At 46.9% G+C, this 15,473-nt stretch overlaps 1 protein-coding gene across 2 annotated transcripts in view; it reads right to left on the bottom strand.

Moving 5' to 3' along the window:
* The window catches only part of MAP1LC3C (microtubule associated protein 1 light chain 3 gamma), a 28,991-nt gene extending 22,671 nt beyond the window's left edge, over positions 1 to 6,320 (bottom strand). The window contains exons 1-3 of one of the 2 annotated variants that reach the window (XM_086925290.1): positions 6,147 to 6,320; positions 5,997 to 6,052; positions 5,517 to 5,623 (exon numbers count right to left, since the gene is read on the bottom strand). In XM_086925290.1, the coding sequence (XP_086781416.1) occupies positions 5,517 to 5,623; positions 5,997 to 6,052; positions 6,147 to 6,222 (239 nt within the window). In that variant the 5' untranslated portion in view covers positions 6,223 to 6,320. The remainder of the gene's footprint in view (positions 1 to 5,516; positions 5,624 to 5,996; positions 6,053 to 6,146) is intronic. The other variant, XM_086925291.1, reaches the window with a different exon arrangement.
* Between the last annotated feature and the right edge of the window lie 9,153 nt (positions 6,321 to 15,473).

The raw sequence follows: 15,473 nt of genomic DNA, 5'->3' as shown, positions 1-15,473 counted from the left end.
GAAAAAGGACAGGTAACCGGAAACCCGCGCACATGGAGACCGGACTGTCAGTGACACGCGACAGAACTGCAATACTCTAAAGTGAACAATTAGATGAAGATTTTCTATTGTACATTCTAATTATCGTGTAAATAATTTATGTAACAAGTAAAATGACCCCTGATGGAAGCCTGAATTATTTAAAAATGATCAAGCATTTATAAGATGGCACTTGGGCGGCATTTGTCTGTTGTAAATGGAAGGACACGTATGACTCGGCTTCTCACTTGTGTGGCAGGGCGTAGCTGCATGCGATGCGTTGGTAATCTGTTGTGAAGGCGAAGGCCTGCAGAATACTACATAAAGTCGGTTTGTGTAGCATTTTAAATCTGTTTGATATTACACCTTTATCATATCAAGCAAACTCGCATTGCATCAGGATTTTTTTTTTAAGTAAGCATGGATTGCAAATAATAAAATAAAGGCCACTTTGTAGGTATTCACGTTAATTCAATAAATTCACTTTAAAACCGGATATTTAAGTTGTTTACAATTTTTTCTTAACCCATCCATGCCAACGAGGAAGAATCTTTCTCTTTCTGCGTTCCTCAAAAGGTCCGAATCACAGCCTTAAACGTGACTTTTAGTCTGCTCTCCCAATGAATTTCCACTGTTTAACTTCGTCATGGGGGGGGGGTGTTTAATATCGCATCAATCACCCTCCCACAGGCTTCCCCAGCGCTGCCCCGCCCCCTGCTTCACGGCCAGGCCATCTGTTCCCAGCAGCAGCATTTCTCCTGCGCCAGGCCATATCAAAGGCTCTGTGCCACTTTCACCCACACAGCACCACTTTCAGACACGCAACGCCACTCACACCCACGCAAGCCCACTCAAGCCCACTATCACCCACGCAACCCCACGCAACCCCACTATCACCCACGCAACCCCACTATCACCCACGCAACCCCACTATCACCCACGCAACCCCACTATCACCCACGCAACCCCACTATCACCCACGCAACCCCACTATCACCCACGCAACCCCACTCATCCACGCAACCCCACTCACCCACGCAACGCCACTCACCCACGCAACGCCACTCACCCACGCAACGCCACTCACCCACGCAACGCCACTTACCCATGCAACGCCACTCACCCACGCAACACCACACCACTCACACCCACGCAAGCCCACTATCACCCACGCAACGCCACTCACAACCACGCAGTGCCACTTTCACCTACACTGTGCAGTGCACAATAGGTCTCGCAGTAGGAAAGTTGGAGCTATTGCTTTTGTAAATGACAAAGCCCTTTATGTTTTTAAAATGAAAACAAAAATAAAAAGGCATTGTTATTTGCAATTGTAATAGCTCCAACTTTCCTACTGCGAGACCTATTGGCAACGCCAGTGCTTGTTATAGTTGCATGCTGGCCAGAATGAGCTTTGCAGCAAGCGAGTTTAATCCCCCAAGCTATTTCTAAACCAGCTTGTATCCAGGGCGTGGTCTGCAGGGCAGTGGAGTTTGCTCCAAGCTACCCTATGGATTAAATGCCCTTGGGCCCTTGACCATTGCCCAGGCGCCTGCACTGCCCCCTGCTGGGCAATGTGTGCCAAGGGCAGCTTTCCAAGCAGCCTGGAAAAGAGCACACATTTTTTAAACCAATACCAGGCCGCAGATTCCGTTGGTGCGCCCTGCTCTAGGGTCAGGACCCGCCATTGTGGCGATACTCCTTGATTCAGTTGCACCATCCTTTAAGCCGGCCCAGAGGTCTGGCCCAACTGGGCTTTCAAGAAAGAGCACAATACCCTCAGAGCAACGCAAAATGAATGGTCCTTTAGGAAAAAGCTGAACGCCGAGTGGTTTCCCTTAGACCTCTAATTTAGTCCGTACCGGCAGCCATACTCATAGCGCTGGGGAACCTTTGGGCAGCCATGTGCTCTATAAATCCCTAATCAAATCACTGCTGATCACACAGGTGCATGTCCTGTCACAGCTCTAGCCTAAAGTCCAGCTTTCAGCTAAGACTCAACACAATTCAGTTAGAACATACTCTATCAAAACCCATACCCGCCTCATCTCCAGTTACTCAAAGAACCTTGAATTGGTCAACGCCGGCTTTACTGTGGATGTTTCACCGGAAGAGTAGTTGCTTGTTGGAAGCAACAAGATGGATGCTTAGTCTTGCATGCATCTTCGAAATGTTTTATTGTCCATGGTAAATATCGTGTTGCTTGCAGAGGCAAAATGCTCTTCTAGTGTAAAACTTGGTCAAGCACAGGATTGTTGTTCACTTGTTCCAGGTAGTTAGCTGTAAGCCTCATCTCGAGGAGCAAATCCAGTTTTCAAACAGCTTTTCTCACTATGCAGCTTTTAAAAAGTACCACCATACACTACATGGTCCACCTCACACAATCACCTGTTTCACTCCACTTCATTTATAGTAATAGGTACTGTTCAAGTCAGTGTCAGCACACAAAAAGCCATTTTAAATAGATTTCCTTCCCTTTATTTTGAGAGGTTATAGTGAACAATGTCACCGGAGAGCATGGCATGGGGGGGGGGGGGGGGCAAAAGGTGCATAATTACCTTTATTTCCTTCAAAATCACTGTTCTACAGAGCCTAGCGGGTGTTGGAGAACTAACAAGTATTCATTCCCTTGCCAAGCGAGGACGGCCCGATTTACATCTTGGCAAGCGACTAGCCGCCACTGTACCTTTTGTGAGTGGTCAGAGGCCTCCCTGGACCTAGTTGGACTCATCACCTGATAAAAGTGGAGTTTGTTTGTTAAGAGCATTAGGTGTTCCAGTCCATCAAACACACCACTGGGAAGCTTGGCCCAAACTGCTGCAACTATCCTCGCAACACTTACCCAGTGGAAACCATATGCCAAACGATCCCAGAGGGGGGCAGTTAACACCAGGTTCATTCCACCCCAGTCTTACTGACAGGGCCGGCTTAAGTGCTGGTGGCGCGACAATTTTTAAATGCCCCTGCCCCATGAACTCCTCCTTGGATTCCCTCAGCAACACCAGGTAAAAGGACGCCCCCTCCCATCTCGCCATAGCTCCTCTCTCGCATACATTTAAATGTGTTTTAAAGTGCTGGTAAAGGCTGTCTTTACTGATCCACTCAGTGGAGCACTTTAAATACAGATCTGTTCTTTGCAGCAGGCATATTAACCAAAATTGCCACTAGACAAAATTCCAGTCTCTCTAGCAGGAACATTAACCACAAGAGTTAATGACATATTTACTGCAGCCTGAAATCTGGATGTCCGATGAACTTTGCAACAGCTGCATTCAAATCATAAGTTATTGTTAAAAACAGCCCCCACCGAGGTCAGCACCCCCTTTAAGGTCAGCGCCCAGCGCTGCCGCACTGGTCGCACGGGCCTAAAGGCGGCCCTGCTTACCGAACAAGCTACGACCCTGGCCTGAGCAAGACAGTACATCACAACCACAGGATGGAACACGAGAAGCAAAGTTCTTGAAGTTGTGATCGGGAGCGGAAAAAAACCCCACACCAGCTGGGGTCACGCATGTATTATGAGGTTTTTATGCCCCATGTGTGGGGAAGTCACTCACTGAACACAGCTATGTGCATGACCCAGGCCTACAATGGTGGGTTCGCCACTGCCCTACACAAAAAGTTATAACTGAATACTATTCACAAGACTGTTACAAGGCAGACACTGAACAGTCCCATGAAAAGTCACTGTAACAACTGAAAGCATGTGTTGAGTGCGGACGAATCCCTGCATGCCACGCACTGCATTCTGGACAACTTGAATATGTATTCTGACTGGATGAAGCATTCTCAGACCACAGGCTGGTTTTGTATCCTCGCATGGTGAGAAAGGAAGACATTCATAACATGGCCACTTTCCTCGAGGCAAACCACGTGACAATGATGCACTCGCCAACCACCCTCCCAAACAAATCGAACGTTTTTACTAAGAACAGGGGACCAGAGGAAGGAATGGCTCTCCCATTGAAGTAGCTTAAAGTGCAATAAACGACCCTCTACAACAACATCTACCCTGAGAGACTTTAATCTAGCCTGTCCCTACAGGCTCCACGTCACTACACTGAATTCTAAAGCAACAAACCCTTGCTACAAAATAAGCAGCGTCATGGTTGATTTGGCGCTCAGCATCAGTTACTGCAAACTCCCACCTCCCCAGCCACTAACATTATACAGAACGTCCATTCGCCCCGAGATAGTCAGCCACGAATTGCGCAGGGGCCTGTACAAAAGGAGTAAGTTCAGCTACTGCCAACTCCTTGCTCCCACGTCGCACCATAACACCGATAAGCGCAATTCTAGGTACAAATTACCCAAAAAGTCCTCGCAAATAGACATGAAAGCAATTCAACACACATTCAACCAAACAGTACCCCACGACGTACCGTGCTGTCTTCGGCTGATGCTACTCGACACCTGTTGAGGTGTTTTAGACGCTATACAGATGCAATTACAACAGGGACAGTCAGCTAGGGAGGGGGTGGGGGGTAGGCTGAATGTACCAGATGCAACACCAGTCAAGATAATTATTAGACTAGCGTCCCTCTTGCACATTGGCAATAAGCATACAACCTGCCGCATGGAGATGGGACAAAAAGCCGTATTTGAGCCGTTAAGCCTCACCTTGTGTAAAGTGACCGGCCATTGTTGACCTGGTGCCAGTTTAGAGTGGCTCGGCCGAACAAGGCTTCAGCCGGCACCACAGAAAACTAGTCAACGAACTTTACACTCTGGCTGTTCAATTCCCTTCAAGCATCATGAGGCGGGAATCAGCGTCCTCGCTCTAACAGGAGGGGGAACTACTATGTTTAACTCTTGCAAATGCGTCAGAACAGACAGTGAGAAAGCAGGGATACCACAGGGGGCCGAGTTGCGCAATAGTGTCAGCCACGAGCAAAGTAGAAACGTCGATGTTGAGGAGGGGGCGGGAAAAAAAAGCTAATTACTGAACCATTTAACCCCAGCTACTTAAATAAAGCATTTCTTTTTATATCAACTAAAGGTCACTGATAACGTATCGCCTTAACGCAGCAGTGTGTCGTATATAAGTTTGCCAGACGGCAGGAGTTACTATGACGTAATGACCCGAAGGATGACAGGCCCAGTTGGCCCTACCTGAATTCAAAGGTGTAAGTGCAGATCAAACGTAAATCAGGAGCATGAGTTTACTTAATCAATAGCCCATTTTAATAAAATGACAGACAAATTAGCAGCTCTTTTCCAGCTGTACCGCGAGGAGGTAGTTGGCATCAGCAAAACTACTCCAGGGAACGATTACGCAATTTCCCGAAGACACTATTCGAATGTGTGCGCTCCAAAAAGGCCCCCTCGGTAGTTCTGCAATTCCACTGCGCCTTTCTAGTACTCTGGCCCGCGAAGAGAAAACAGCCGCTCGATGTTAACTTTCTCTTGAGTAAAAGACGCATATTAACACACGCGTCAATCAAAACAATCATAAAACTACTTTAATCTAAACAGGACGCTCAGATCATTCAACGTACCGAATTATGGTGATAAATTTCGTCATGGTCAGTTCCTCAGGAACAAGAAATTTCGTTTTATCCAATACAGGCAAGTACTTTTCCCTTTGATACCTTTCCACGACCACCTGTGCAAAATAAATAGAGAAAAAAAATATATAAAAACGCACACGATTACTTCAGGCGAAGCACCAGCATGCACAAACACTCATGTTACGCAAAACTTAATAAAAGCATGTAGCTCACATAAACCCTGCGAGAATCTGGTTTCTAAGCGCTCTCAGCAGTCTGCCTCCCACAGATAAAACTGCCGATGGCGCCACTATTAACTAATCATACAATGTGCCAAGCAGGCAAGATGAGAACAGAGCGCTCCCTTGTCGCGTTTATAGATACCCAGTAGGCTCATTGCTGACACCCTAAACAATTTTCTTGAGGGGTGTGTGGGGGGGGGGGGGGGGGGGGGGAAGAGAGAGAATAATATTACTAAAGAAATCTCACCGGCACTTTTGACGGAAACTTTCTGTTTATATCCACCACTTCACCTTTCCGAGTTGCTGTGAACAAAAACATTCCTTAGTGAGCTAACACAAAATACACAGCCTTCAAACTTTCAAACCAGCTCACAAAAATAGACATAACGTTAAAAACCTTTGGGAACTTTTCTACCTAAACTCTTCCTCTGTTTAAACGGGATTGGGTTTTCGCTTCTCTGCAGACGTTCCATTCCCTTCCCCGACAGGTTTGCACTGGTGCCCGCTGACCACGGCCCTACACCACGCCCTCCAGGCCTTATTGACAGTTAATTGGTGATTTGTGGCCTCCGGGCTCAGCAGTTTATATGGCCGCGTTTATTGCCTTATGGTCACCCCTCCCCCACAGCCGGGGGCGTGGCTGACCTGCCCGAAACTGGTCTGATTGTTGGCTAAAGTGCGTATGAGGGCGGGGGAGGTAATTGTGGTCACTTTTAGGGCTGACGCACTGGCTGTAGTCTTTGTATACGCCAAACCAGGTTATTGCACGCGGGGAAAGTACCAGGTTTCTCTCCGTATTTGACGGCATGCCAATTATGTACGCGGAATCGTTAAGTAGTCACTTCTTTACAGGGAGCTTAAATGCTCTGTCAAATGCCAGGTGCGACACACACGTTCAGGCGGAGAGCAAAACCAATAACTTCACACATAATGGGGAAAAACCCCGAGGCCTCTTTTCGAATTGATCTCTGAGACGTCTAAGAGCCCAATTAATAATGTTAGTAGTAAATCAACTCCTGTTGAATAATCTTATTGCATTCTGGGATTTGTAGTCCTTTATTGGTGAAGGGAAATTCTAAACTACAAGTGCGGATAGGGAACAGCTTGGCATGTTGTGGATGAGGAAGTCTTTTCATCTCTATGATTGGACTCGGGGCCGGGTTTAGCCCGGGGCGAGCTGTGCAAAGGCTCGAGCCAGGCCTCAGTTTTCTGAAGGGCGCATGAAGCTGTGTGCATTAAGGTTATGCCAGCAGCAGGGCCCTTCTCATCTCCCTCCAGCCTTGTCCCTGCCTGTTCCTTTGTTTCTGTCTGATTTGCCAGTTTATATTCTTCATTATCACAGGGCGGGTGATGTTTAAATCCCTTTCAGGCCGCTTTCTCGACCTCCCTTAACCCTCTGACCCCTGCTGAAACACATCAATAAAACCATCACCTGTGTGACGTAGCTAAGCTTTGGGTGATTTGTGTGAGCTGGGGGAGGTCCGGGGATGTTTGTGTGATCAGTGAACACAAAAGGGACTCCCTGCTGCCTCATTTAATTCACTATTGTCAGCTAGGGCGCCAAATTTCCCTCCGCCCACGTCTTGGGCGCTATCTCAGCAGACCTGCTCTGACGTACACATGAGAACTTTTTTGGTGCGCTTCAATTTTTTTATTTTTTATTATTTCAGTCAGTAATACATTATTTCAAGAGATTCCATAAAATTGTTGCCTTCTAAATACATTATGACAGCACATATCAATTCTCTGTTAGCATCAGTGCTTAATTTGTAAAAAAAATAATAATAAGAGCCTTGCCCCGTCAGAAGGCTACTGCTGCTTGCACCACCAATACCTCTGCCATTGCTGCCAATAAATACCAACACAACCACTAACCCTCCCTCTCCTTCAAGTGTGACAATTCAAACGAGTCCATGTCTCCAAAGCTATAAGAAGGGGTAGGGGGGGCGGGTATTAGTAATTCTAAATGTAAATTGAATTAAAATACATCAGTTGTTGTGCTCATCTTTACATTTGAAAGACAGCGCCATCATGTGGTAGACTGTTATAATTGCCAGTGCCAGCGCCGGAAATTACTGGCTCAAATTAAGCACTGGAACTTAGCAATGCGATATCTTGTCATGAAATAAACCTAAATTTCACCTCAGCTGGTGAAATATGAGACAGATGGTTTACATCTTGTTGCCTGCTAGAGGTTACACAGTTTTCTGTAAATTGTCCCATGGCACTCCCCCCTTCCCCATATCCCTTCCAAACGGGGAGAGACAACATTTATGGTGGGAACAGCTGGACCATGGAGAAAAATGGCCCTTTTGGGATTTTGAAGTGTAGCCCTCTCATGCAGGTCTAGGTCCCCTATGGCACAGTGGGTGATCTTGCGACAGGTTAGAGGAGGCACTAGGCATGGCGACCAATGGCCACAACAAAAGGTGCAGCAAGGTGGGTCGTAACCTCTTTGCCAACCACCTCGCAGTGAAGACATCGCTGCCCCCAACAGAGATGAGCCGCAGCGTTGAACAGGAGCAACTGCGCGTCTGTCTTGTTTTCGTCTGTCAGATTCCTTCTGACAGTGATGAGTTTTTGGATACCGAGGCAGTAGCCTCATTACTCCACATTCATTTCGATTTTTTTAGTCGCTGTTTAGGTTGTCTTATTGGTGTGTGACTCTTTGTCACAGTTGAGGTTGTATCACATGGTCAGCTCAGTGATGGGCCGCGGGTAGCGGTCAATTGTGTTTGCAGAATTGTCAGCATGTTTCCTCAGAGAGTCTCGTCTTTGTCTATCTAGTTCCTTCTGATAGTGTTGAGTTTTGGGTGCCTGCCGCGGCGACAGGAGCCACTGCAGGCAGAACTGGCTTTTTGTCTGCTGTTCGCTGCTCTGCTGCTTGCCTTTATTTCCTCTTGGCAGGAGTGGTGGTGGCACGTTGGAGCTCCGGGCTCGGGAGATCTGTGGCCATTCCAACTTTATTTATTTAATGCAGTTTTATATAGTGCAAACTTTACCCAAAGGTGTCAGAGCACTTCATAATAGAACCAAGTGAGTTACACGAGGAAATGTAAACACTATCAAGTTACATATATAATCAGGATTATTAAAAAAATAAAGGTGGCAAAATTATGTTAAAACAGGTATAGAATTCACATTTGTAAAGTTGAGCTCAAGAGAATGCCAGACGGCTGTGAGGGTCATGAAATGGGTTGAATTATTTCTGAATAAGTATCTTTGGAAGAGAAGGGTTTAAGATCTGTTTTGAAAGTCGGAGAGAGGCGGGGGTTCGGAGGATTGGAGGAAGCGATTTCCAAATTCTGTCCGCATTGCTTGAGAATTTAGGATTGAGCTATACATCTTCCCCTTTGAAAGTAGGATGCTCAAGCAATACGTTTTCAGCATTACGTGAAGGTCTAGAGCCGACTGAGATTTTGAGGTTATTCGCTAGCTCGATTTCAAGGTGCAGCTGTTAGGGTATCCTTTTATTTGACCTTTTATGGGGCCTTCAGAGTAGGAGAGTTAGTGTAAGGTTCCATAAAAGACATTCATAACAGGCTCTGGCTCAAGGTGGTCAGCTGGCCGAGTGGGTCATTTGTGGTAACAATACAGTTTTCTAGGACAGACCTGATGGACCAGGGGGAGCACATTATATCAAATAGGGCTTCTGGCTCTGACTGCTGCCCTGTCCGGGCCCACAAAATAATAATATACATTGCAGTGCACCCACATGGGCTGGCAAAGGCACTCTTTTTACACACGGATGGATCGCCACTGTCCAAATTCCAGTTTGCTAGTGTGTTGAAGATGACGCTAGTTCCAGCAGGGACTGATCCAACCAATTTCAGCCCTCACTTATTCCACATAGTGGTGGCCACTTCAGGTGTATGGCCTGGTTGGATGGTCACACGGTTAAACAGGCATTTGCAATGCAATAGGTCTCGCATTACTGAATGTTTGAGCTATTGGTGTGGCATTAGCAATGCCAAAAGCTCAAACTGTAATAATGCAAGACCTATTGCATTGCAAATGCTTGTCTTACTTTGGAACTGATGTGCTGAACCCTGGTCAGCCGCATTCTGTCAGTTTAGTATCTGCTTGATTACTTGCCTGATTTACAAACGAAGTAGGCAGCTCAGGTCTGTGGATGGCACAGCCATGACAATGCTATCAGTCAAACATTTTGAAGGATTTCGCTTGAAACTTCTTTCTGAAAAACCTTTAGGGTGCAATCCCCCTGGCTTGAAAAACTTTGACCATAACTGAAATTTACTGTTTCTCGTTAACCATGTTGAGAATCTACATTCAGGATATGGACCTACAGAACAAAGGATAGAGAGCGACCACATTAGCTTACCGTCTTGGTGAGAGACCCAAGAGGCGTGGATGGGGCTGCACTGGTGATAAAGATGCTAAACTTTATGAAGGATTATGCTCCTGGGCGAAAAAAGCAGGTGGATTAAGAATGTGCTAATGTAGTAACATTATCACAGGTGAATGCCATGAAGCAAAGACTGAGGGTGCCCCTATAATGCAAGACATGTGTAAAAAGGAAAGGAAACAAGCATTGGAAATGCAATAGGGCTCGCATTAGAAAAGTTTGAGCTATTGGTCTTATAAATGTATTTTTTTATTTATGTGTTATTTTTTCAAATAGTTAAATTAATAGCTTTGTCATTTGCAATGCCAATAGTTATAACTTTCGCAAATCTGACACCTATAGCATTTGTAATGCAACATGTTTTGTATTTACGTGACTTATATGTATTGATATTACAAATAACAATGCTTTTAATTTTTTAAAATAATACTTAAATATTTTATTTAATTTGTACTGGCAATAGCTTACATTTTTGTAAATAACTTTTGTGAAGATTATATTCATTGTATTTTATTGTGACGAAAATTCAAGAACAGAAGTGAAATATTAACATCTTTTTGTGATTTGTAATACAGCGTGAAAGCTTGAAAACAGCTTGAAACATTGAAAGAACATATTTGAACCAGAGATGCTGTGGTGGTGCTGGGTGGGGCTGTGGTGGTGCTGAGTGGTGCTGTGGTGGTGCTGAGTGGTGCTGTGGTTGTGCTGAGTGGTACTGTGGTGGTGCTGAGGAGTGGTACTGTGGTGGTGCTGAGTGGTGCTGTGGTGGTGCTGAGTGATAATGTGGTGGTGCTGAAAGGTGCTGTGGTGGTGCTGAGTGATGCTGTGGTTGCCCTGAGTGATGCTGTGGTTGTGCTGAGTGATGCTACGGTGATGCAATAGATAGAGTGAGTGCGATAGGTAGATAGAGGGAGGGTGATAGATAGAGGGTGGGCGATAGAGGGAGGGCGATAGAGGGAGGGCGATAGAGGGAGAGCGATAGAGAGAGGGCGGTAGAGGGAGGGTGATAGAGTGATGGAGGGCGGTAGAGTGATGGAGGGCGATAGAGTGAGGGAGGGCTATAGAGTGAGGGAGGGCGATAGAGTGAGAGAGGGCGATAGAGTGAGTGAGGGCGGTAGAGTGATGGAGGGTGGTAGAGTGATGGAGGGCGATAGAGTGAGGGAAGGCGCTAGAGTGAGGGAGGGCAATAGAGTGAGGGAGGGCGATAGAGTGAGTGAGGGCGGTAGAGTGAGTGAGGGCAGTAGAGTGAGTGAAGACGGTAGAGTGAGTGAGGGCGGTAGAGTGAGTGAGGGCGGTAGAGTGAGTGAGGGCTGTAAAGTGAGTGAGGGCGGTAGAGTGAGGGTGGTAGAGTGAGGGCGGTTGAGTGAGGGTGGTAGAGTGGTAGAGGAAGGGCGGTAGAGTTGTAGAGTGAGGGCGGTAGAGTGAGGGAGGTAGAGAGAGGGAGGTAGAGAGAGGGCATGAGAGAGGTAGAGTGAGGGTGGTAGATTAGTAGAGTGAGACGAACCAGGTTCTATTATTATAACAAAATTTATGTTTATTAAGTTCTCGCGTATTTACTTCATTACTGTTTCTTCAGAGAGGTAGGTTTCTTCCACTCAAGTTCAGTAATCTGAAATTGGCATTTATGCAACTGTGACAGTCCCAAACTACAGCGAAGTATGTCTAGCAAGTGACTTTGACACCCCTCAATAGCCCCAAACAGCCAAGATGCGGGCCATTGATTAAATCGTAGAGATTGTGAACTATTTGGACAAGAGCTGAAGAGCAGGATGACTAGATCCTTCCCGATAAGTAACTTATTTTTAGACATCTGTTCATACCACCTCTACTGTAAATAGCATGTGTGGGTTACTATCACCTAATTTAAAGGCACGTGAGATTTAGCGACCTCTAAAATGTGAAAGGCTAAGTCGACCTTGCAGGGAATCTAACTTTTATCTGCAGATCACACAATCTCGCCGTCAGTGAGGTGACGTCACAGGAAACAAATTACGGACGGGGAGGGGAGGTTGGAAACATCAAAGATGAAGGTGCGCGAAATAAATGTAGGAAAGAGGGGCAGTATAAGAGATAAAAGAAGATAATAGGCTTTGTCAGCGATGGCGGTTGCACAGGGGGGAGTTGGAGGTAAGACAGGGAAAGGGCAGGATGAGAGGCTGGGCAGAGGAAGAAACACAGAGGGTGGGCTGAGACAGATGTGGGAAAGAAGGCGGGGCAGGAAAAGGGAGGGCAGAGGTGGGATAAGAGGTTGGACAAAATGAGAAGGAGGGATGCGGTGGGGGCAGAGGAGGAGCAAGGGTAGATGAGGGGTGAGAGGGCGGGGCGCTTGGTTAGAAGGAGGGGCGATGGGCGGGGCAGAAGGAGTGGGTTGGAAGACCAAAGGTGGTACTCAAAACCAGGGAAAGAGAAATCCCAGAGTCACGCACATTTTAAGAATCCTCTGTAATCACATCCCAGAGCGAGAACCCAGAAGAAAAGGACAAATATAGAAAGAGCAGAAATAGCCTGGAGAGTTCAGCGTGTTCCAGTGCCAAGCAGGAGTTAGCCCCAGGGCACCCATCGAAAACACAATCTCTCATTGTACCAAATAGAGCAGCCCTGGTGAAGCGCTGCCTGGGCATGACAGAACACCCAGGAGAGGAGGGGGGCTCGTGAGAAGGGGAGGGGGGATGGGGGGCACACATGCCGGACAGAGGGAATGCGCAGGAGAGAAAGAACAGGGCGAGAGAGTACGCACTGAGTAAACGAAGGGAGAGATCTCTAGGGGATCACAAAATAAGGATGTGAAAGGGACGAAGGTAGAAGCACAGAGAGGGAAGAGTGGAGAACGAAAGAAGAGAAAAGATAAATTAGCTCGCGAAGACAGAATGAAAGGCAAGGGCAACTAAACAGTTAAAATAAAAGGAGACACGGCCTGGTGGCCGTGAAACTGAAAGTACGGCCGGCCGGCTGTGAATAATTAGGGGGGAGGACGGGGGGCACACGTGCCGGACAGAGGGAATGCGCAGGAGAGAAAGAACAGGGCGAGAGAGGACGCACTGAGTAAACGAAGGGAGAGATCTCTAGGGGATCACAAAATAAGGATGTGAAAGGGACAAAGGTAGAAGCACAGAGCAGAAATAGTCTGAAGAGTCCAGCGTGTTCCAGTGCCAAGCAGGAGTCAGCCCCAGGGCACCCACCGAAAACACAATCGCTCATTGTACCAAAAAGAACAGCCCTGGCGAAGCTCTGCCTGGGCCTGCAAAACACCCAGGAGAGGAGGGGGGCTCGTGAGAAGGGGGGGGACAGGGGGGCACATGTGCCGGACAGAGGGAATGCGCAGGAGAGAAAGAACAGGGCGAGAGAGTACGCACTGAGTAAACGAAGGGAGAGATCTCTAGGGGATTACAAAATAAGGATGTGAAAGGGACGAAGGTAGAAGCACAGAGAGGGAAGAGCAGAGAACGAAAGAAGAGAAAAGATAAATTGCTTGCGAAGACAGAATGAAAGGCAAGGGCAACTAAACAGTTAAAATAAAAGGAGACATGGCCTGGCGGCCGTGAAACTGAAAGTACGGCCGGACGGCCGTGAATAATTAGGGGGGGGGACGGGGGGGCACACGTGCCTGACAGAGGGAATGCGCAGGAGAGAAAGAACAGGGCGAGAGAGGACGCCCTAAGTAAACAAAGGGAGAGATCTCTAGGGGATCACAAAATAAGGATGTGAAAGGGATAAAGGTAGAAGCACAGAGAGGGAAGAGCAGAGAACGAAAGAAGAGAAAAGATAAATTAGCTGGCGAAGACAGAATGAAAGGCAAGGGCAACTAAACAGTTAAAATAAAAGGAGACACGGCCTGGCGGCCGTGAAACTAAAAGTACAGCCGGCCGCCTGAATAATTAGGGAGGAGAAAGGGCTGAGTCAGAGCGCACGCTGGGGGGAATGAAAGGCTTTGATGCAGCAGGGGGCGGAGCGGGAAGAGCTGCTGGCGGCACCAAGCTGGGGAACAGATGGCTGGCTTTGATGTGCACGCGCTTTTTAGGTTAATGTGCTGGCGCATTGACCTAAAAAGCGCACGGGCACAGCATCAAATCGCCAGTTTGGTAAACTTTGGATAAGCCCCTATATTTCTCGCCAGCTATGCGCAAGTGCATCAGCAGGCGAGCCCTAAAAAAGTGTGTGCATGAGCTCGAACAAGACAAGCACACGTCAGGATGAGCACACAATATAGCTATGTTAATACAAAAATACATGTATTCAATCCAAGATACTTGGCTGAAAACTAAAAGAGAGCAAACGTTCTGGGTAATCTGTAACGAATGGGCAATGTTCCAAGTTCAAACAAAAATAGGGTACACTTTTTTCCAAAGAGACTAAAATCAGCACCAATCACACGGGTCATTGTTTATGTTGCCCCTTCATTCAAAGCATGTCACACGAACACCTGTAGGCTCCAGTGGAGTGGACCAGTTAGCCACTATTCCTTCTAATACTGATTTTAGGAAAATTAAATCTTGGATCAGCCCGACGAGATTACGACTGGCAAATTGTGCCTTTAAAGATAACATGTCTGGCGCATTGACCTACCAAAGTAATTTCTCTATGAACATGTCCTAAATTGTCAACTCCGTGCAGTTTAACTTACACATTCTGTAGGCATTGCAGCAACAATGTGTCCATGTTGTGCCAGCGATGTTTAAGGTCAGAAAAGAAAAAAATGAACCGAATGCTGTCTTTCTAGTCCCTATACTTAACTCTGGTAGCGTCTGCAAATGGAAGTAAGTGGTACGTCCCAGGTGCTCCTAAACAGGAAAATTATATGATGGCGGCAGCATCTCTTTAGTGTCCTGGCAGCAAAGGGGAGGCAGAGATGAGGGATAGTCAAATATGGTCAGGTTAAGCAAAGAGTAACCGTGGGCACAGACAAACACAGCACAAGATATTTATGCATCGTTTTACAACAAAAGAGAAAGCGCACTCCGACCGCGGGGTTAGGACAGGCAGTGAGGCAGGCACGCGTGTCAGTGATTTACCGACTCCTGGGAGTGAAAGCATTGGTCGTCAGTACCATCAGGGCGCAGGGAAGGGGCTTCGCCTCTGAGTGGGGCTGGCGGTCTCCCAGCAGAGGCGTCGGTACTCTACCTGTTAAAGAAGTCTTGAAATCAACACCAAAATGTACAGCGCCAAGTGTGGGGTTTAATAATTATGATTCTTTCTGTGATTAGGAGGAAAGGGTCGAATTTTAGGGCCATATGTATCAAGCTATTTAGCATTTGCAAAGGCCGAAATTCTGCGAATTTCGGCCTTTGCGAATGCTAAATACCTAAATGGTATGTATGAAACATTTTTGCATCAAAATAAGGAATCACAAAAATTGTTATT

The sequence above is a fragment of the Lissotriton vulgaris genome, chromosome 6 (assembly GCF_964263255.1).
Source record: "Lissotriton vulgaris chromosome 6, aLisVul1.2, whole genome shotgun sequence".
Classification (NCBI taxonomy): domain Eukaryota; kingdom Metazoa; phylum Chordata; class Amphibia; order Caudata; family Salamandridae; genus Lissotriton; species Lissotriton vulgaris.
Note: the sequence above shows the minus strand (reverse complement) of the source record. Positions and strands in the feature narration are given on the sequence as shown.